At 42.5% G+C, this 23,371-nt stretch overlaps 1 protein-coding gene and 1 pseudogene across 2 annotated transcripts in view; both read right to left on the minus strand.

Moving 5' to 3' along the window:
• Window positions 1-23,371, minus strand: part of LOC148366673 (UDP-glucuronosyltransferase 2C1 pseudogene) — a 457,271-nt pseudogene that overhangs the window by 145,884 nt on the left and 288,016 nt on the right. The window lies entirely within an intron of this gene.
• The window catches only part of hcn4 (hyperpolarization activated cyclic nucleotide-gated potassium channel 4), a 198,923-nt gene that overhangs the window by 5,042 nt on the left and 170,510 nt on the right, over window positions 1-23,371 (minus strand). Inside the window, exon 7 of the mRNA XM_088333476.1 lies at window positions 6,347-6,511. Coding sequence (XP_088189602.1) covers window positions 6,347-6,511 — 165 coding nt within the window. The remainder of the gene's footprint in view (window positions 1-6,346; window positions 6,512-23,371) is intronic.

Here is a 23,371-nt window from a genome sequence, read left to right on the forward strand (position 1 = left end):
GAGAAATAAAAAGGACTACAAGTGACTACCTTATTTAAAAGCATCCCTTGCCTAGCACGACAAAAGCAAATAATACCGTAGCACAAAATGTTCTGGTAAGAAATGACACTGAGAATAGAGATATGAGGGAAAAGACAAAGAGAGAGAGAAGAAGACATACAACAATAAAAAAAAGGAAGACAACGACTCGGATACAAAAAAAAAAGGTCTAACAGCCTCAACGATATTCCAATATTATCCTTTTTCCAAAGTAATTTTCACCATTACTAAGAACTTAGTACTAGTGATCAAATTGATGCAAACACAGAAAAATAGTAATAATTACAAAACCTTTTTTTTTTTTTTTTTAATTATTTTTGCTCATTTTTATTAGTGTGTTTTTCCAGATATATTAAATTGAATTAATGAAATAAGACATTGTCTGAGCTAAATTTTCTGGAAACAAAACAATATCTCCCTTTTGTTTTTCAATTATCTGATATGGGATATGAAAAAAACAATTTTGCTTATTTTATTTATGACTATTGTTCTTTGAAGAAAGCATTTTATATCTCACAACACATTTTAAAATAGGTTAAAAATATATTCCAAAACGTCTGAATTATCTGCCAATTGAACAATAATATTTTACTTGAAATGACTATGAATTTACTTACTTAACCATTTCCTCGTCATTTTCTATCAGACTTTTTCAGGAGTAAACATTTCCAGTTGTGTTTATTTATTTTTGACATTTCTTTATATTTCCAAAAGATTAAAGGAACCTTCTAAATAACTGTCTGAAGCTCATGACAAAAAGTTACCGTTAACTCTGAAAAGTTGCCTGCCTAGCCATAAAGTTCTCATCTCATCTCATTAGCCATACTGCTTAGCCTCATTAGGGTCGCGGGGGGGCTGGAGCCCATCCCAGCCATCTCCGGGCAGTGGGCAGGGGACACCCTGAACTGGTTGCCAGCCAATCGCAGGGCATACAGGGACAGACAACTCATTCGCTCATTCACATGTTTTTGGAACGTGGGAGGAAACCGGAGTGCCCGGAGGAAACCCACGCAAGCACGGGGAGAACATACAAACTCGGCACAGGAAGTCTGGAGCTGGATTTGAACCCATGACATGAACTGTGCCGCACAAGCGCTAACCGCCGTGCTGCTGAGCCATAAAGTTGCCTGCCCCATTTTTCACAACTTGAAAGACAAAACCAAAACCTTTTTGCAAAGTATTAAGGATTGATCATCAGAATATATAACAGAAAGACACTTTCAAATTAAGTTTATTATAAATCTACTTATAACATTCATTGCATGTATATGACATCGCCTTTTTACATCTGCCATCAGTATGTACCCTGTATTTACCGTAAATTCCGCTACTTTTTTCCCAAACATTCAACCCTGCGGCTTATTCAGTGATGCGGCCAATTTATGTAATTTGTCTAACGGCCGCCAGCGGCGCTCGAGTACAAAAGTTAAGATTTAGACCGGTGGAATATATGCGCCGAGGAAGACTGCAACTTCTTAGCTTGTGCACAATTTAAATTAGCGTAGAGAGAGAAGGAAGTGCCTTGCGCTGTGTGCAGGGATCCGCCCACCCGTACTGAATCATAGTCGTTTGCCAGCGATTTTTTTTATTGGTTTAAATGGTTTTCTTATCGAACTTCTGCATCAAGTTGCCTCGGCTTTATATGGACCAAAATCGGGATGTGGAACGCCACAGAGAGATGTGCAATAGTTACATTTTATTTCGGAGCCATATGTACTCATGAAAAGAGCCATATTTGGATCCCGAGCCATAGGTTCCCTACCCCTGGTCCAGAGGTTCAATCATGGATTTGTGTATCTACTAACTGAGCACAGTGCCAGATTGGTTTACCGTAAATTCCAGACTATAAGCCGCTACTTTTTTCCCTAACTTTCAACCCTGCGGCTTATGCAGTGATGCGGCCAATTTATGTCATTTTTCTAACGGCCGCTAGCGGCGCTCGAGTGTTGCTACCATTAACTGCCCTGTCAAAGCTATATTATTATTATTAAAGCTTTGACAACTCTCTCGATGTACCGTCTTTCTTTGTAAATAGGTGTAACCCATATACAATATGTATTTGTAACTGTATATTTTTGTAATGTATTTATTTGTATTTATTTTAGACACTTATTCTGATACGGGTGAACAAAAAATGAGGGGCGGAACAAACGTGGGGTGCCGAGTTTAAGTGGGGACCGCTAAAGGTGAGGGACGTACAAGGAAAGAAGAAGGGGTAAAAAGTTGGTTAAAGAAAAAGGAGTTGCGTGAGTAAATGTGTTCATCTGATATATTTTTCCCACCCTTACCTTTGGAAATATACACTTTTTTCCTTGGATTACTTTCAACGGGACCCGGACTCTGCAGGTCTGCATCAAATCTTAGGTACCGGTATCATTTTCCGTTCATTTTGCCGGCTGTGATTTTTAGACTGTGGACTTTAATGAAGGACATTTAGTTTCAATCGGGGACTTGAAGTCGGGTTTGGGTTAATTTTGTGTTTGTGTTACATGTTTAAATGTGGGCGCATGCGGCTTACATACAGGTGCGGCTTGTGTATGTACAAAATCAGTTTTCCTCTTAAAATGTGGTGGGTGCGGCTTATAATCAGGTGCGCTCTATAATCCGGAATTTACGGTAAGTGCATTTATATTGATTTTCATTTTAATTATCATTTGCCACATAATTAAACCAACTCTGTGCAAAATTTAAGAGAAAATGAATCATTATCTTATTATTTAACTAATCGTTTCAATAGTCTGTGACTAATCGACTATCAAAATAAGAAGTCGTAGCAGCCCTTTTGCTGACTTTGTCCTCAAAGTCAGTACCATCAAGGTTGAATCGATAAGTCCACTTCGCCTCACGCAGAGACCGACCTAAACCCTAACCTATAAGTCCATTAGCCGTCGTTGAGCGGTGACAGGGTCAATTGGTGGTCCTGCCGTTCTCAATCCCGACCAGAGTCACCCCGAGATATCCCAAATGCAATTAGACCTAAATCAATCCCCCTGTTATGACTGGAAGTTTGCCGTTTCCTCCGAGGACGGCCCTTTTCATCCACCTGCTTGCTAATCGCCGGCAAAACCTCTAATCAGATTGTGCCGGTCCATCAACGGAGTCATTTATTTAGGCGTCAGCGCTATACGCAGGGTTGGGTAGGGTTACTTTAACTGGATTCCTTTTAATTACTTTTGGATTACTCCTATACCGAATATGCTAATAAATAGAAAATAAACTAAATATGAATAAAATGATGACTCACAATACGTGGTAAGCTTTCTCTCCTGGCTTTGATCACTTTGATCTCCGGCAAAACGAACATAAAATGCGACAGAAACTAAATGAAAATAAATCCAGACAGCTTGCCAACATCATTTTTGCCGTTCCATGTATTCCGTTACTCCCCAAGCCTGCACAAAATTTAGTCATTTTATTCATATTTAGTTGATTTTGTCTTTTATTAGCATATTTGGTATTGGAGTAATCCAAAAGTCATTGAAAGTAATCCAGTTAAAGTAACCCTACCCAACCCTGTGTATGACCTATATTCAGACCTATATACCGGGAAAATATAAAGCCGCATAGCTCACCTAAGTTCTCTTGCAGCCATCACGTTCAATAATGATACGTAACCATGGTCTTACAACAGTGAGTGTAGTAAATCCAGGAGAGTAAAATATTTACAAATACAGAATAGTAAAAAATGTTTTCTCTATGCCGTCTTTTTCGGCCAATTGCAGGCTTTGTTTCGCCCCTTTAGCCTATGCGAGCCTGTAAATGATAAAAAGGATCCGCCCCCTTTACCTCCGAATAACTTTAGCCAATAGTGACTGATTCAAATGATGATTGACACATTGGTTAGGAAATGAAACGCCGGTATATAAATCCCAGCATACACCGCGGACGACTTCGCCTTCGGGGGAAAATTTAGTCGGTGGCTGCTTGCTTTAGTTGCAAGACTTTGCGACTTAATATTGATCCATATATAAGGCGCACTGTATTATAAGGCGCATGGTCAGCTTTTGAAAAAAATAAAAGCTTTTAGGTGCGCCTTATAGTGCGGAAAATACGGTAATTTTATTCATATTTAGTTTCTTTTGTCTTGTATTAGCATATTTGGTATTAGAGTCATCCAAAAGTAATAGAAAGTAATCAAGTTAAAGTAACCCTACCCAACCCTGGCTATACGGTACGCCGGTGACTTTGTAATAAAAAGAGGGACGCACAAGCGAGATCTCTGAGTTCGCTATCAGCTCACCGTATATTTTCAAAGCAGCCATTTGCAACAGTCTACCCCAAAAGGAATGTCTTCCTCCTTGCTAACATAGCCGAGGATAAAACAGAGGAAGCGGGCGACAGCTGAGTGATGATAGGGACGTGCCTCTCATTGTGAATATTTTATTTGCGCGGGGCTTTGAGTAGACTGACGGATATGCGGAGAATATCAATTGTCTGCATCGGGGATCAAACGGGGAAGTCGAGACGTGAATTGCAAAGCTTTGACCAAAGTTTTCTACGACGTGTATGAGATCTGAAAGGAGATTTTGGCTGTGGAATTTTTACAAAACAAAGAACAAGAAAAAACGAACACGATTCTGGATACAAGTGGCCGAAATGAGTTTCCTCCGCAGGGTTTCTGGGTTTTCCCTTAGAGATAAGGTGAGAAGCTCAGTCATCTGGGAGGGGACGCTGTGTAGAGCCATTGCTCCTCCGCATTGAGAGGAGCCGGTTGAGGTGGCTCGGGCATCTGATAAGGATGCTTCCTGGACTCGGGAGGTGTTCCGGGCAATGTTCCCTGTAATTTTCCACGGGTCTGAGCGTTCACACAAAGTCGGTGAGCAACGCTTGAAACAACAGTGAGCAACGGCAATCCCAAGTGTGGCAACTGAGACATTATCAAACATGTCCAACAAAAAAAAATTCACTTTTGAATGAATTGACTAATGCATTGTGCAAAGGTTGTACCGCCTACAAACGTCATTTGTTTTTACAACAATTCTTTCACAAGATTTTCATTTCTTTTTTTTCCTGGTATCTTTTGTCGCATACTACTAACATTTTTGAGGGCTTATTTAATCGGTTGCACGATACACAACTGTATTTAATCACATTTTTTTTAGTGGAAGTACAATGTTGGCAACAAGATTGACTTGGTATCATTGGAAATTATTTGAATGCAAAAAATCTCATTGTGTTTATTTTTTCTGAGCTGTTACTTTTTTCTTTTTGTTCTCTATTTACTTTATTCCTTTGTTTCTTTTTCTTTTTTTCTGGCTTTTTTTCTGAATTCTTCCCTCTTTTTTCTCTTCCTTTTGTTTTTTTTTTCAGCTTTACACTACTTTTTCATTTAGGTATTTTTTACTTTTTTGTTCTATTCCCCCTTCCTTTAAGTCATTTTGTTCATAATTTTACATAATATTTGGTCATATAGGGATGAAAGAAGCAAAAACAACCTGAAGAGCCGTTTAGGATCCAAAAGAGCCGGTTCCTTTTAGTGAGCCGAGCCGAAGAAGCCGGTTCTCAACCAAATTCGTCCTACTGTACAAACGCGGGTCTGGTTGCAATTCATGACACATTATTATTACAAATAATTATTTAATTATTAAAGTGCACACTCACAAATCGGGACAGTCCGACCAATGAAAACGTTATAACCCTTCCCCCCTGAAAAATAGTACTAACGAAAAGAATCAATGAACATATTTTAAAACCACTAAGTGTCATGATCCAGCACTCTGAAATTTGTTTCTCTCATTCTCTCTCTCTCCGTTCTCTCTCTATCACCCTTACCTTATTTGGTCACTCACTTCCAGTTTCTATTTTCCTCATCTAAACTGTTGCCATTCTTGATTTCCCTGCCATTTGTCCTCCTATCACAACTCATCCTTTTTCCTTTATTGGAACTGCATCCCCTTGGTTCCTTGCTAGTTCGTCGCCTCTCTTGTCATGTTCAAAACATCCCTGTGACAGCGCTCTTATCCTTTCAGTATACCCAACACCAAGACCTCCCGGACTAAGAATAACGCCAGATGAACTTTTGGACTGTCAATTTTGCCGCTTGCACTCACTGGATCTCGGAAGCTTTCACCTGTCTATTTGGTAATGCTTGATTGCCTCTGGTGTTCTGGACATAGTTACCTTATTGCCTGTCTTTCTGTGTGATGAACCCAGTTCTGAAAAAGGACAACTGTTTGATTGTACTAATCTGTGCTTCTTCATTGTGCTTTTGCATCTTCTGTGAGAGCCCTGATACTGACCTTACACTTTTTATATTAAAAAAATATACAAAAATTGTGGAATATAATAAAATGAGACACTTCCTTACCGATCCTGTCCAGCCTGTCCAGGGCGACCGTCTCAAAGGCCCGTCGCATCATGGGATATTCCTCGAGAACCTCATTGAAGTTGTCTACCGACAGCGAGTAGAGTCGACAGTACGTGTCGGCTCGCACGCTGGCTGTACGTCTGCCCCGAGTCAGCAAACAAATCTCTGGAATAAAAAAAAAAGCAAAAAATTATGTTGATGAAGTTAGTGGCATCTGCTTATAAACCGATAACATGGTAACACTGAATAACTTAGTCAGACATGCTCATTTTTAGATTCATTAAATTCTAATGAATTGGATTCATTGTCATCAACAACCAGTGTTGGACATCTCATCATCTCATCTCATCAGCTGCACCGCTTATCCTCAGTAGGGTCGCGGGGGTGCTGGAGCCCATCCCAGCAATCATCGGGCAGTGGGCAGGGGACACCCTGAACTGGTTGCCAGCCCATCGCAAGGCACATGGGGACAGACAACTCACTCGCTCATTCACACCTAGGGACAATTTGGACCGGCCAATTCACCTGAAATGCATGTTTTTGGAATGTGGGAGGAAACCGGAGGAAACCCACGCAAGCACGGGGAGAACATACAAACTCCGCACAGGAAGTCTGGAGCTGGATTTGAACCCACGCAGGAGGTTCCCATGACATGAACTGTGCCGCACATGCGCTAACCACTGCCCCGCCGTGCTGCCCAGTGTTGGACATGTTAAGTAATAAAGTAATTAGCTATAGTTACTCACTACTTTCTTCCATGAAGTGACCGAGTTGGTAACGGAATTACTTTATAGTAAAAGTAACTAGTTACCAGGGAAAGTAACTACTTTTGTTAGTTTAAAAAGAAGTTGTATGTCATAAAATTTGCAATCCTCTGAGCAGACTTGAGTCAGTTGAATCAAAAACAGTTGACAGTATATGTATTGCACCTCACCAGCAAAATATTTATCCTACACTTGAAGAGTAAAAAAATTAAGAGCAAATAATAAATTAATATAACAATCAGCATTTAAAGTAAATTCACTCCAACTCTCACAACCTAAGACAACTGCTCAAGTAGACTTATGCTACTGTACTTCAAGTGTTTTAAACAGTTCAACAATATACAGTGTGTTTAGGACTGCAGTGTAAAATAAATGAATCAAACTTCCACAACCAGAGACACTGGTCAAGTAGAAATAGGCAACTGCACTTCAAATATGTGGTTGACAACAAAAGTCCACAGTAAAACAATATACTGTATATGGCTATCCGTCTCTCTATGGGATGTTATGTGCTTCATTACATGAGAACTACAATACCCACAATGCCACATTGTTACTGAGCATACACCGTGTGTACACTCATGTTTGTATGTTTAATTGCGAGTGACATGAACACAAACACCCGTCTACACCAACACACCTCGTCTCAATTTGTTCAAAGTAACACACCGCTTTTGACCGACCAGTTATGTGAGTCAAAATAAAAGAAAACAAAAGAATACATGAAGAAAATGAACAGCTAGTGGGAAAACATTTACATATTTATTTTCTGCAGTCTAGGTAAAAGCGAAGCAAGTGCTGTCATTTCACATTGATGCAACTTTTTAAACATCTCTTCCCAAATCTCAAGCGCCCTTTTCAAATACCTTCAAGTAGCCCCGGAGGTACTTCTAGCGCCATCTGAGAACTACTGAAATAAACAATGATATCACCCATAGAAGCACTCTAGTGTAAATTGTGTTTTTACATATTACCATGAACCTACCGCAATCTCACCACATCATCGTGATTGTTATCCTATCGTGACATAAAGCGAATATCGTGATTATCATATTGTGACATTTGGAAATTCTTCTCTCCCCAGTAGTAGTAGATATGACATAAATGTTACCTTTTTAAAAGATAATAGCGAAAAAAAAACCTAGGCTACTAAAAGAGATATTTCCAGCGACAAACCCACAACTCCCCTTAAATCACATATGTCAAATCTTACATTTTTCTCATTTCCATGTATTTTTACTTATTCTCTTTCTCATTTTTTTGTTTTCATTTTACTTGTCTTCCTTTCCTCTTCTTTCTTTTTTTCTTTTGCTCCTCTTATCTTTGTCAGGACCAGAACGGAGACAGGACCCACTTGCGTTGCATTTCTCACAAGGTTTATTGGAAGAAAGAGAAATGGTTACGACCACGATCATGTGATTGCTGGACGCAGGGAAGCAGGTCGTTCTGAATGCGGAAGTGGGACTTCGGTGGCGAGCGATGGCGGTGTCGGGAACGGAAAAACAGGTCAGTAGCCGGGACAGGAGAGCAATAACGTGGTCGGGGTCGGAAGCGAGTTGTATGCCAGGAAAGGAGAGCAGACGTGGTCGGGGACAAAAAGAGGTCGAAAGCCGGGACGGGAGAGTAGACGTGGTCAGGATCAAAAACGAGTCGAAGCCGAGGGACAGACGGGAGCAAAAAACAGGTGGGTGTCAGGGTCAAAAAAGGCTTGCCTAGTGATAACTGAGGTTTGCAGACGGACTGACAAAAGGGGACGGATAGGATTGGGTTTAAATAGGGACAGGGAGCCAATTTGAGGCCCGTCCAAGGCAGTTTGCGCCAAAACGAGCAAGCACAGGTGATTCACATCGGTGACAATCTTTTTTTGTACTTTTCTCTTGGTTTTCTTCTCTTTTCTTTTTTTCTTATTCTTTCATTTTTCTTTTTTCATTTTCTTCCTTTCTATCCCCCCCTTTTTATTATCCTGCTTTTTTCTTTTCTCTCATTATTATCTCATTAGCTGCAACTGCTTATCCTCAGTAAGGTTGCGGGGGTGCTGGAGCCCATCCAGCAATCATCGGGCAGTGGGCAGGGGACACGCAAGCACGAGGAGAACATACAAACTCCGCACAGGAAGTCTGGAGCTGGATTTGAACCCACGCAGGAGGTTCCCATGACATGAACTGTGCCGCACATGCGCTAACCACTGCGCCGCCGTGCTGCCTTTTTTTCTTTTCTTTGTTTGCAAAATGCTGGGCAAAGAAAAAAGGAAAGAAAAACCTGGTCACTTTGAGTCAAAATAGTTTGTATTCTCTCTTGCGCTTTTAACAGTCGGTTTCTGTTGCACGACACAACACAACGGCAACTAGGGATTAAATTATACACACTGTCCCTCTAAGCCGACGCAAAATATGGATTATTTCATGACTGATTGTTTTTTTTCCATATTTGTTCATAGTGTTTTTTTTATTATTATTCAGATCTTGTAATGTGTAGCAACGTTAACCCCACTCATGAATCTAAGAGTTAAAAAAATAGATATTTGAAAACAGTAAAATGTTTATATCCAAGCTTTTTTGTGGTAAACCCAATTTGGCCCAACCTCAACCAGACCCTAGCTCCGGCGGTCCCCAAGTTAATTGAGTTTGAGTCACCTGCAATAGACTTTATGTTCCAGGTTCACGGATTCCTCAAGCGCATGGGTCGTCGGGGCACCAATGAAAACGCAACTCTGGACAGCTTTCTCCACTGTTGACGGTCCCTGGCCTGTTCTTGGGTTTTGGCAAAGTTGGCACCAGTCTATTCCCTAATATTGTCGGTTCAGTTCTTTTTTAGTCTTCCTGTCCTCCTGCCCACTTGGACTGTGCCCTGGAGAATTATCTTGGCCAGTCCTGATGATCTTGTGACCATGCCGCTGAAGTTTCTGTCTGCACATAGTTGATAACAGTTCTTCGTAGGGTCCATTGTGCCCTCTGATGGTTTAGTTTGTCACATGAGCCAAGTAGCTAGAGGTTTCTTGCAGCAGTTTTCATGGCCTGGATTTTATTTTCCAGTTTTTTTGTGAGAGTCCATGTCTTTGATTTCACTGCTATGTTCTTGTCCCTCCAGATTCAGATTCAGATGTACTTTATTGTCATTCGTGTACAAGTGTATACAGAACGAAATGTCGATACATCTGACCCGCACAATTTCCTTGAGCGTCAGCCGGGATAGATAAGATCAACCATGTCTTCGTCAGAATTTTAGCGCAGCAGTTCGTCATCTCGCGGTTCGATGTTACTTCCGGTTGTAAATGGTCCAGTTTATTGTCCAGAGAGCGAACGTTGGAGAGGAAAATGGATGGGAGAGGCGTTTTGAAGGGTTTAGCCTTTAGCCTAGCGGTTAGCCCGGCCCGACAACCTCGCTTCCTCCTCCGGTCGCACCGCTCTCTTGCCACTCTGCTTCGCTGCTTTGTAGGCCGCTGGGTCTTGTTGACGTAGCAGTCCGTGGCTAAATAAACACTCCCGAGTGGTCGTAGCACCGAGCGCTTGATGTCTGGATGATCGCATATCCAGCAAAAAAAACTGCGATCGTATATTAATCTGCAGTTCGAGTTGACTTTGTGTGCCGTCAAAACTGAGTCGAAGACTGGGTTTTATGGCCGAAGTGTAAAAAACTGTAGCGAGCCGATGTAGCCGCAGCCGAACAGGGGCGCCGCCATCTTGATTTAAGATGGGTTTAAGTCCGGCAAGTGTGGCTGTGTTTTGAGCTATCCTGCCCAGAATTTCTGGTTCTGACCCCTCTTCTGATATGACAGGTCCAAGATATTTAAATTAGGTTTTCAGGTTCTAGCTTTCTGTGGGTGATGGTGATGTTTCTGGTGATATCTTGGGATTGCTGGTGATTACTTTTGTTTTTTTCTGTTCTGATTTCCATCCCATACTGGGTTGATGCTTGGTCCAGGCGATTGACTAGATCTCTGAGTTCTATAAATTTACCATTTCCAAAATTTGATCGGTTCTGCCCATGGCTTCTTTGGCCTTCTGTCCATTTGACTTCAACACCCCTGCCTTAAATAGTACGTACAGCCTGTCATGTTTCATCTGGCACACTCCAAAAACTAATAGTCCATTTAACAGGTTTGCTCTATTGTAGCTCCTGCGCTGGCTCTGTACATCTGCCTGTACAGCGTGCAGTTAAATGTATCTATGTACATGTCTCCGGGTGTCTGCACGGAATGAGTATGCATGCATGCATGATGGCGCCGTCGCTCGCATGTTTTATTCATGAGAGCTTTTCAGCGTAAGTGGTGGTGATAACAGAGGCTCTATATTCTATATATATGCATATGCGGATATGAATTCAACTACGGGGTTGCCGTAGATGCTAACTTTATGGTGATTCATTATTTCCCGTGTATGCCCAAGAGTGTGTGTGTTGGTTTTATCCAATAGCTCTTGAGCGTTCATCTCACTTTCCTTTTTCAGACAGCTATTTCCCGTTTATAGGGCTTGTACACCTATTTTACGCTTTCAGTAGATGTTACTCTCAAATGGGAAGGGCCGGTGCCAGCTAATTTTTGCCATTTTTAAGGGACTACAGAAAATTTAGGTCTGTAGCTGTACATGATTGAGACACAACCATCCATCCATCCATTATCTGCACCGCTTATCCTCAGTAGGGTCGCGGGGGTGCTGGAGCCCATCCCAGCTATCCTCGAGCAGAGGGCAGGGGACACCCTGAACCAGTTGCCTGCCAATCGAGGGCACACAGGGACAGACAATTCGTTCGCTCATTCAAACCTAGGGACAATTTGGTTAGGCGAATTAACCGACATGCATGTTTTTGGAAACAGGAATGCACTGAGAAAACCCACACAAGCACGGGGAGAACATGCAAACTAGACACAGGAGGTTCGATCTCATAACCTCAGAACTGTGCTGCACACACGCTAACCACTGCGTTGCCGTGCTAAGACCAACCAAATAAAGCTTATACTACAAGAGAGATAAGGCCTGAAAAATTCAGCCCGACCCAGCCCGAGTCGCGAGTATTTAAATCCAAACCCGCATAAACCCGACAGATTTACTTGATTTGATAACCAAGCCCGAAATAAACCGAAGCCTTGTTTTGCCGTCACAGTAAACATAAATAAAATTATGACTCACAACACGTGGTAAGCTTTCTCTCCTGGCTTTGATCTCTTTGATCTCCGGCAAAACGAACATAAAATGCGACAGAAACAAAATGAAAATAAATCCAAACAGCTTGCCAACATCAATTTTGCCGTTCCATGTGTTCCGTTACTCCCCAAGCCTTCACAAAATTTGGTAATTTTATTCATATTTAGTTTCTTTTGTCTTTTATTAGCATATTTGGTATTGGAGTAATCCAAAAGTAATTGAAAGTAATCCAGTTAAAGTAAACCTACCCTACCTTGGCGTCGGGTAAAATGACGATAATATGTAGCTTACATTTTGGGTTGCAGGAAGTCTTTCCCGTTACAGTTTAAATGTCCATAATTGAAACGCAGTCCTTGCATCAATACAAATTTCGTAGTGCCCTGCTCGGGCGTAGCATGCACCCGTCCTTTTATGCGTGACCCATAGGGGGCGATGGCGCTTCATAGGACATTGACATACAGACTAAATCGCTTTTAACCACAAGTGAAGAAATGCAATATCAAAGCAAAGCTGGAAGCCAACAGACAGCAGGGTCTGCTTCATTTTAAAGCGGGATTGGCAACAATTTCAAGCATCTACAAGCACTTCACCTAAGATTCAAACATTTTCCAATGATCCCTGCATTCATCCCACGTGTCAGCAAACACACATGAGCACTCAAAAGGATCTCGGGTTAGCACGAGGCCATGTCTCCTTTAATCAATAAAAACATTTGTAGCGCCGGCTCTTGTTTATGTTGGGCTTCGAGGGGATGACGGCGAAACGCGATGATGAGGCTGCGTTAAAGGCTGGTATCTATCTTGAGCCATCATGTCAAAGCTACTCGCCGCCACGGGTAAAAAAAAATACCGTCGGGTTTTCTCTTTGATTTTCCCACATCCCATGAGGCTGTTTAACTCCACCCGGGGGAGTAAAAACCCACATTAAACCCTACCCTCACATTTGCTGATTACCCTATTGATTTTCCCATTTGTGTCGTTACACATCCCATGAGGCTCTTTAGCTCCACCCGGAGGAGTAAAAACCCACATTAAACCACACCCCCACATTTGCTGATTACCCTATTGATTTTCCCACCAGTATCGTTACAAATCCCATGAGGCTGTTTAACTCCACCCGGGGGAGTAAAAGCCCACATTAAACCCCACCCCCACATTTGCTGACTACCCTATTTCTGTAATAAAACTGGGTAAAATAGGGGTGTGAAACATAAGGCCCGCGGGCCGGAACCGGCCCGCAAGGCAGTTCGATCAAGCCCGCAGGATAAGTTAAAAGTGGAAAAATGCACAAATGACATGAAATGCACATTTTTAATAGAATAGAATATGGGCAGCACGGCGGCGCAGTGGTTAGCGCGTGTGCGGCACAGTTCTAAGGTCTTGGGAACCTCCTGTGTGGGTTCAAATCCAGCTACTGGACTTCCTGTGCGGAGTTTGTATGTTCTCCCCGTGCTTGCGTGGGTTTCCTCCGGGTACTCCGGTTTCCTCCCATATTCCAAAGACATGCATTTCAGGTGGATTGCCCGGTCCAAATTGTCCCTAGGTGTGAATGAGCGAGCGAGTTGTCTGTCCCCGTGTGCCCTGCGGTTGGCTGGCAACCAGTTCAGGGTGTCTCCTGCCCACTGCCCGATGATTGCTGGGATAGGCTCCAGCACCCCCGCGACCCTACTGAGGATAAGCGGTGCAGCTAATGAGATGAGATGAGAATAGAATATACCTTTATTGTTATTGTTAGGTTAACATATTGTGACAACGAAATTGGGCATGACACTCCAGTTTTACACGTCACAGTGAGGTAAAAAACTCAAGAAGATAAAGAAACAGAGAAGATAAGAGTATAATAATAATAATAATAATAATTTCCTTGTATTGTCATTCTGTGTAACAATGTACACAGAAGGAGGATAAGGTTATAGTTATAATTTACACAAAATTTACACAAGAAATGTCGGCATCTAGGATGTTACATACAGTTTGGTATCGTAAGGGTTTGTGCAATATGCATTTGGTGCAAAAATGGTCATCACAGTGCAAAAACTAGTCAACATATGCATTTGGTGCAAAAATAGTCATAGTGCAAAAAAAGATAGTCAACATTGTGCAAGGTGAGCAGTAAACATAGTGCAGTCAACATTGTGCAAGAAACATAGACATGAGTACCCTTTACGTTCGTATGAGGTAGTGTATTTGCAAGAGTTTTTCAGTTTTTTGTGCGGTGTGTGTTAAGGGTGGTAATGGCTCTGGGGAAGAAACTGTCTCTGAGTCTGTTTGTTTTTGTTTTGTGTGACCTGTAGCGCTTGCCGGAAGGCAGCAGGTCGAAGAGGTGGTAGTCGGGGTGAGAAAAGTCCTTGATGATATTTTCTGCTCTGCTGCGAGAGCAGGCGATGATTTTCTGGGCTGTTTTGATGACCCTCTGGATTGTCCACTAGAGAGCAGAGTGGTGCTGTTTCGATCAATGCAGTGTGATGCAGATTTGAAGAGCAAATCTGCCTCCGTAGGTTTGGACAAATTTTATCAGCATCTACTACCGGGGTACCACAAATGAACATCCCTGGCTGCTAGAATTTTGTGCACGTTCGGAGCAACCTACCTTTGTGAAACAAATATTCTCAGTAATGAATATCATTAAAACAAAAATGCGATTAAAGCTCACAAACAAGCACTTAAATGACATTCTAAAGTGTCAGCTAGTCAGGACATGACACCTGGCGTAAAATATGCTAAATATCGGGAACAAAAACAAGTCCGGACTAGACTAACGCCTTTAAAATGCTGCCTTAGAATAAAGAATACAGTTCTGTGAATTTAAAAAGTGGACAATATGATGTTAGTCAGCAGCTTCACTACATATAAGTATGGTGGAATTCTTCATAGCATGTATGTGTATAATGATAATACCGTAAATTCCGGACTATAAGCCGCTACTTTCCCCCCAAACTTTCAACCCTGCGGCTTATTCAGTGATGCGGCCAATTTATGTAATTTTCTAACGGGCACCAGCGGCGCTCGATTACCAAAGGTAAGATTTAGACCGGTGGAATATATGCGCCGAGGAAGACTGCAACTTCTTGGCTTGACTAGCGGCGAGGAATCTTTCACTAAAACTGGCCGCATGCGAAAGGCAACTTTTTCGCAAGTCTGCCAGTGGATCCTGACAGCGTGGGGCAGCATCAAAAAATCCACCATCACCAACAGGTTCCGAAAAGCCGTGACGGAGAGGAGGGCACACCAGCGACAGTGACAGCGCGAGTGAGGCTGCGGGAACGTGGGACGACATCTATATGACACTGTTTCTTTCTGACAATGAGGAAGACGACTATGATGGCTTCAGTTTTAAGGAGGAAGATGAGGACGGTTTACCGTGATTTTCACAAGAACGGTATGTTTTTTTAACAGACCCGTTTACTGTGTTGCGAGCGTGTTGCTAGCGTGTTGCTACCTGTCACAGGCACCGTTTGGGATGAAAGTTATATTATTATTATTAAAGCTTTGAAAACTATCTCGGTGTACCGTCTTTTTTTGTAAATATGTGTAACCATGTATAATATGTATTTGCAACTGTATGTTTTGGTAATGTATTTATTTGTATTTATTTTGGACACTTATTCTGATGTTTTGGACGGGCGAATTAAAAAGAAGGGGCGTAACAAACGCAGGCTGACGGTAAGTGAGGACCGGTAAAGGTGAGTGTTTGTGGACACGGCAGACAATAGTGGATATATATTTTTCCCACACTTGCGTTTGGAAATATACACTTTTTTCTTTGGATTACTTTCAACGGGAACCGGACTCTGCCGGTCTGCATCAAACCATAAGTACCGGTATCATTTCACGTTCATTTTGCCGGCTGTGATTTTCAGACTCTGTTGGGTATGGGTTAATTCTGTGTTTATGTTGCTATTTTTCAATTAGGGCGCATGCAGCTAATATACAGGTGCGGCTAGTGTATGTACAAAATCGGTTATTCTGCCGAAATGTGGTGGGTGCGGCTTATAATCAGGTGCGCTCTATAGTCCGGAATTTACGGTAAGTATGGTGGAATTCTTCATAGCATGTATGTGTATAATGTTAATAGTTATGCCTACTTGACATCTACTGAGACCCTATGTGGCCCGCGATGTGAAATGAGTTTGACACCCCTCTATGACAGGGTGTATTTTCTGTAGCGCTATTTAAATACTCTATAGCAAAACCTTATATTGGGTATTTTTGTATTCTATATCTTTATTTTATTTTTCAACACAAGGATACTGCTGGAAGTGTAAATTTCCCTATGGAGATGAATAAAGTATGTATCTATCTATCCATCTAAAACATCAAGAAACAAAATTTCAACCACACTTGGTTGGTACATCCTGATCACAGTCCACAGAATGTAAAATTCTGATGAAGTGCAAAGTACTTTTGAGAATATGCGCCGGACGGCGGAGGAACAATACGAGGGAGGAACATGAAGTGCATATGAAAAGAGAAGATGGCTGAGCAGAGCATGGCCGAGTGAAGAAGACAGCAGTGTAAAAATACCCTAGGCCGCACATGTGTGTGTGCGCTGGTGTTTGAACGTTGCGTGCACTGTAAGTGCTTGCTAGCGGGGGCTGCCCTGGCTGTAGTTTGCGCAGGCAGCGCTCCGGTAATCCCCTCTGGAGAGGAAAACTGCAGCGCTGTATTAAATCCTCTTGTCTTGTGGCTTTCTGGAGGGAGCCAAGATGAGCTAGGAAGTGGCCGCGGGCAGTCAGCCCCCCGGCCTCTTGCTCCTGTCTTTGAGCACCGAACGAGCTCCCACGCTTCGGCCGGGATGTTCGAGACCCGGAGAGACGACACGAATTAACGGCGCTCGTAGTTAGGAGAAGTAGCAGAAACTCTCATGACAAAAACAATATAAGCCAGCTTCAGGCAGGGTTATTGTCCTGAAACCAGGTCTTAAGTAACAGAGGATGATGGACAAGATAGGATATAAAGTGTAATGAATCAAAGTTAGTAGAAACCTACTACATAGGTTGTATAGTCCTTAACTCATTAAGTGTCGGTGTCAGGATTGAGAGACAGGAAAACGAGAAAAAGAAGAAAAAAGCTCCTCTCAAACGCCAGGACGATTGTCTTTGACGTAGTATACTTAGATGCTTCATTGTGACCACGGAGTTGGGGACGAGGAATGACCGGATTACTTGCTATGTTAAAACTGATGGCTCCCTGTCAGCTTAAGATGTGATTTTAAGGTTCTTTTGGTAGTATACAAAATCATGCATGGACTTGCTCCCTCATATCTTTCAGATTTGATCTCCACCTCTGTTCCGGTCCGGAGCTTCCGCTCTGAAAATCCTGTTGTACTAGTGATCCCAAGAGCCAAGAAGAAATCCGAGGTTCAAGAGCGTTCTCCATTCGGGCCCCGGTGCTCTGCACTCAGAAATTAGATCTGCAACCTCAGTGGAAATTGTTAAAACTAAGCTTAAAACACACTTCTATTCTATAGCATATGTATAACCTATATTTTATGTTGACAATAGCTGTATGTTATTTGTTATTGCAACATCCATTGCAGCCTGGTCACCTCTGCCAATTTTTCTCCATATTAGAGACAGACAGACAGACAGACAGACAGACAGACAGACAGACAGACTGTCGTGATTGCTAACTCGAGTCACCTGGAGCAATCACGTGGACGCCTTTTGATTGGCTAATTCTACCTTCTTAAGCACGCTACGCCCAGACCTCTTCGTCTGAGGATTACGTTTGTACCCTGTATGACTCTCCTGATTACCTGTTCCGTCTTGATCTGTTTACCTGATTCTGCCTGCCTCCGATCCGACCTGCTTCCGTCCCACGCTACGATCTTCTCTCCAGCCCCGGTAAACTTGACCTGCTAGACTTCCGCACTCCGATTGGCTATGTGTTCCGAAGCTACCTTCCCGGCTCCGCTGCTGACGTCCGACAGCCATCGCGTCCCCGCTAGCCCTGTACGCTTCCCTAAATAAAGAACTGTAACGAACGCTCTGGGGTTTTCTGTTCTGTTCTGGTCCTTCTGACACAGACAGACAAACAGACAGACGGACGGACAGACGGACGGACGGACAGACAGACAGACAGACAGACAGACGGATACTTTATTCATCCCTGTAGGGAAATTAATGGTTGTAATTCCCCTTAACGAAACGAATAATGCGAGAATTTTAACAATATACGTTGACCTTCATCCTGGAAGGGGGATGACCTAATGTGTGGCCCCTTCTCAAGGTTTATTCATTTCCCTCATGTTGAGGTTTTTGAGTTTTTCCTTGCCCTCATGTAGGTTTTAGATCAGGGGATGGCATAATAATAGTCTGTGGTTTGCAATAATCTGTGGTCTGAGCAGCCCTTTGAGACTCTTTGTGATTAAAGGCTATACAAATAAACATAACAATTTTTGTCATATCACCCAGGCCTAGATAACAGTCATTTTTATTTTTATTTTGCATTACTCACCTGAGTAGCTTTGTGTTCATGTTTTACAATCGAGCAATTTATGAATGAATCCGCTCCCGCCGCTTAGCTTCATTCTTAATCATGACTCATCGCAACGCTCCCAAAAATAAGGACGAGGCCCTGTTCGACATCGCTGCCTGTTGTCAAATCAAAACAAAGTCGTCTTATCCTGCCGTCTTCGGAATACATTTCTATGTGATCCACAATGAAACCATGCCTCATCACGGGCTTTGTACACCTTTTACATGGCAAAATTCAAGCACTTTTCAAGGACTTTCAAGGCAGACCTTCAATTTTTCCAGTACCTTGAAAGGAAAATATCCAGTGCCGATCGAAAGAAGGTTTTTTTGGGGGTTGACTTTGATGACTGAAATGAAGTCGCTATCTTGATGTTAGCACATACTTTGTGCTATTTTTTGTCAATGGGCTGCTGTAAACTATCATAAATTCTGCCATTCTGCTTTAACAATGCACACACAGCTTGACTACATCACTCTTGTTTACGAACATGGAAAAGGTTTAATAGGCGTCGGGAATATTTGAGAAGACAAAAAAAGAAAACAAGTACTGTATGGATAAAACGCAAAAAAATGAGCCAAATTTGCATTTATTTTATTGATATTAATTGCTCAGAAGCAGAGTGCATTCGATCTTTCAATCTAAGAGACTACTGATTATTTTCTTTTTGTGTTATTTATTTTAATTTATATTTTTAACGTGTTTTTTAGAGGATCCGTGTCTAAAATGGTTAAAATAAAATTGAAAATAGTTCATTTATTGTCACGGTTGCCATGGCGCCCGATTGGCCCCGCCCGTGTGGCGCCAGCTGCGGCTTGTTAACAAATTGTCTTTCTGTCTATTTTAAGTTCAGCGCTGTCACGGTTCCTTTGTAAGCCCGTCAACGAACTTCTGCCCCGCAAGACGTGGGTTTTGACTCGGTCCTGTCCCTGTTGGTATTTCCTGTAAGGTATTGTTCCCGTTTATTTTGTCCTGTTTAATATCGGTTTTCAGTTTAGTGTCTATTTTTGTCCCGTTTATCATTTTCTCCAGTTTTCGTTCCTGTCCAGTTTGTCCTGTTTATTTTTGATTTCCTGATTCATTATCTATCCTGTCTGTCCTGTTCTGTCCGTTATCGACCCCACCTGTCCGATATCAACTCGGGCAATTGATATCGATCTCGTCAGCCACTGGCTTCCTATCATTTCACGCCAGATCGCTGCCTAACGTGCATGACTCCTCATTTCCCGTAAAATAAACGGCTTGTGTGAGAACGTCACGAGTTTGGGTCCTGGTCCTGTTCTTATTCATGACATTTTTGGAAAATGTATCATTTATTGATAGCACTGAAGAGTTCATATTTTTAAATTTTATTTTATTGTTTTGCATTTTCAGGTTAGATTTTGTGTTGTTTAACTTTAAATCCGTTCAGTATGTAAAAAGTTAAGTTTGTTTTGTATTTTAAATTTTTTGGGCGATCTGTGAATATCTCTATTTGTTTATTTAATAATTCATTTGTTTTTCTTTAAATTACTAATTACTAAATAATTTGGTGCATAATGTTTTATTATTATTAAAAAACATTATTAAAAAAGAAATAAATCTGAGGAGCCTTTTGGAGCCGAAAAAGCCGGTTCTTCTCAGTAAGCCGAGCCAAAAGAGTTGGCATTCTAAATAGAGCTGTCCTCTTGAGTGTGACCAGTAGGGGGCGCTGATGCTTCACACGGCTATGCCATAATGACAAGCCACTAGAGCAGGCGTGTCAGTGTCATTTTCACGCACTTTTTAAAAAATGTCTTCATTCTTTGCGTGGTCTATGGTCAGTCTGCCAAGAAACACGGATATGGCAACAATTTCAAGCATTATCAAGCACTTCACACACAATGTAAGCATTTTCCTGACCTTAAAAACACAACAAGGGTTTTAAGCACCCATACAAACCTTTTAACCAGCCACCGACTGTCATTTAGGCTAGCGCGTTCGTCACAATACAAGATAACCGGCTGAAGATTAAACATCTCATTACACGTGCTATCGCCCAATGAAAATCAGCGTTCAGAGTGTGTGCTTTGGTGGCTTCCTTAGACAACGGGGTAAAATAAAACGAATAGTATTTTTCACTCGCCCGGGAGATATTTGCGCGTCAACGTGTTTGGCCAGAAGCCAATCTTTTTCTTCCGCCATTGCGAGACAAAACATTCATCAGAATTGAATGACACCAAGGAAAATTGGATCTTGCTCGATGAAGGAAAAAAAAGGGAGGAGGAGCTGGAGACGGAATGTTATCTGACCTTGGCGAGAGCACCACAAGGTCAAAGCTACCCATCAATGTCCACAGCGGCTCTTAAATGATGGTGACGGGCGGGGGGAGATAAACAGTTATGTCCGGAAAATTTAAGCTTTGATTTACTAAACTGCAGATGCAGATAAGGTGTGTTTCAGGAAAAAGCAGCAAAAAAAATAATTTGTCATTAATATTGTCCATCCATTCATCCATCCATCCATTCATCCATCTATCCATCCATCCATCCTCTGCCTGCACTGCTTATCCTCAGGGGATGCTGGAGCCCATCCCATATAAGCCATATAAGACTGTCAGGACCACAACGGGAACAGGACCCAATTGCATAGCGTTTACCACAAGTTTTATTGAAGAAAAGAGGAAGAGCTGCGCCCACGATCCGGTGTTTGCTGGACGCGGGAAGCAAGTCGCTCTCGTACTCGGATTGTGATCCGAACACGAAAGTGGATCTTCCGTAAGTGACCGATGGCGGTGTCAGGGACAGAAAAACGTGACGGTAGCCGGGACTGGGAGAGCAAGGCGTGTTCGTGGTCGGATACGAGTCGTAAGCCAGAACGGGAGAGTAGACGTAGTCGGGGACAAAAAGAGGTCGTAAGCTGGGACAGGAGAGCAGACGTGGTCAGGATCAAAAAAGGTCGTAGCCGGAGACAGACGGGAGCAAAAACGGGACAGGTGGGAGTCAGGCTATACACTGATGTTCACAGACTGACTGGGTTTAAATAGTGACAGGGAGCCAATCAGAACACGCGGCGGTTGGCGCCAAATGAGCAGCCACAGGTGATTTCCATCAGTAATCATGAGAAGGACAATTTTAACCACGCTGACCATTAGTGATGAATGACTATCCATCCATTCGTCCATTTTTTGCACCACTTATCCTCAGTAGGGTCAACGGGGTGCTGGAGCTCATCCCAGCTATCTTCGGGCAGTGGGCAGGGGACAACCTGAACTGGTTGCCAGGCAGTCGCAGGGCACACAGAGACAGAAAATTCACTCGCTCATTCACACCTAGGGACAATTTGGACCAGCCAATTAACCTGACATGCATGTTTTTAGAATGTGGGAGGAAACCAGAATGCCCGTAGGAAACCCACACGGGCATTGGGAGAATATGCAAACTCCGCACTGGAAGGCTGGTAGCTGGATTCGATCCCATGACCTCAGACTGTGCCGCGGACACGGGAAGCAAGTCACTTTCGTACTCGGATTGTGATCCAAACACGGAAGTGGATCTTCCGCAGCGAGCGATGGCGGTGTCATGGACAGATAAACCGGTCGATTGCCGGGACAGGAGAGCAAAAACGTGGTCGGGGGCAAAAACGGGTCATAAGGCGGGACAGGAAATCAGACGTGGTCGGGATCAAAATAGGTCGGAGCCAGACACAAACAGGAGCAAAAACGGAACAGGCGGGAGTCAGGGTCGAAAAAGGCTTGCCTAGTATACACAGAGATTCGCAGACGGACTGACAAAAGGAAAGTGACAGGACTGGGTTTAAATAGCAGCAATCTGTCAACGAGCTGCAGCCGGTGCCACACGGGCGGGGCCAATTTTGCGGCATGGCGACCGTGACAATTTTTTTAAAAATTTCTATATGTGGACTAAAGCTGTCGAAAGGCTTGAGGGCAGACCTCGAGCAATGTCCAAGCATGATTCAGTTCAAACAGCCCTACAAAAGCATGGAATTCACAGGGTTCAGGAAAATGAAGGGCTTTAAGGATCGCTAGGTGTATTTTATCTAAATATGGTTTATTATTTGTATTTATTCTGATTTTTCTTCTTATTCTTCCCCTATTGTCTTGGAATATGAAGCTATGTAGATGTGTATATTCATGAGGTGGTTAGTACTGTATACGTAAATACATAGGAGATCTAGCTGGGAGACACAATTAATAAGGAAGTCGAAGGGGTAGGATGGAATGAGCACATGTTTCTTTTAACTCATTTTCGGACATGTTACATTAAAATTGTTTATGTTGTTTGAATTCTGAATTCTACAATGAGACTTCAATTTTAGCCAACTTGCACTGGCTCCGTGTTCATTCATGATATTGATTTAAGGTTTTGTTACTAACATCCAAAAGTTTGCATGGACTTTCCCTGTCTTATCTCTCTGATTTGATGACCTTAGATGTTCCTAAACCGAGCCTCCACTCAGAAAATGCTGGTCTACTTGTGACTCCAAGAGCCAAGAAGAAATCTGCCGGTTCAAGAGCCTTCTCCAGCCTGGCTCCGGTGCTGTAGAAGGCTCTGCTCCCTGGCATTAGATCTGCAACATCAGTGGAACTGTTTAAATCTAGACTCAAAACACACTTCTATTCTATAGCTTATGATTGCTGCTGACCTCATACTTTTCCTTTCCTGT

Source organism: Urocampus carinirostris, chromosome 4 (assembly GCF_059441175.1).
Source record: "Urocampus carinirostris isolate Australia breed hairy pipefish chromosome 4, RoL_Ucar_1.0, whole genome shotgun sequence".
Taxonomy (NCBI): Eukaryota; Metazoa; Chordata; class Actinopteri; order Syngnathiformes; family Syngnathidae; genus Urocampus; species Urocampus carinirostris.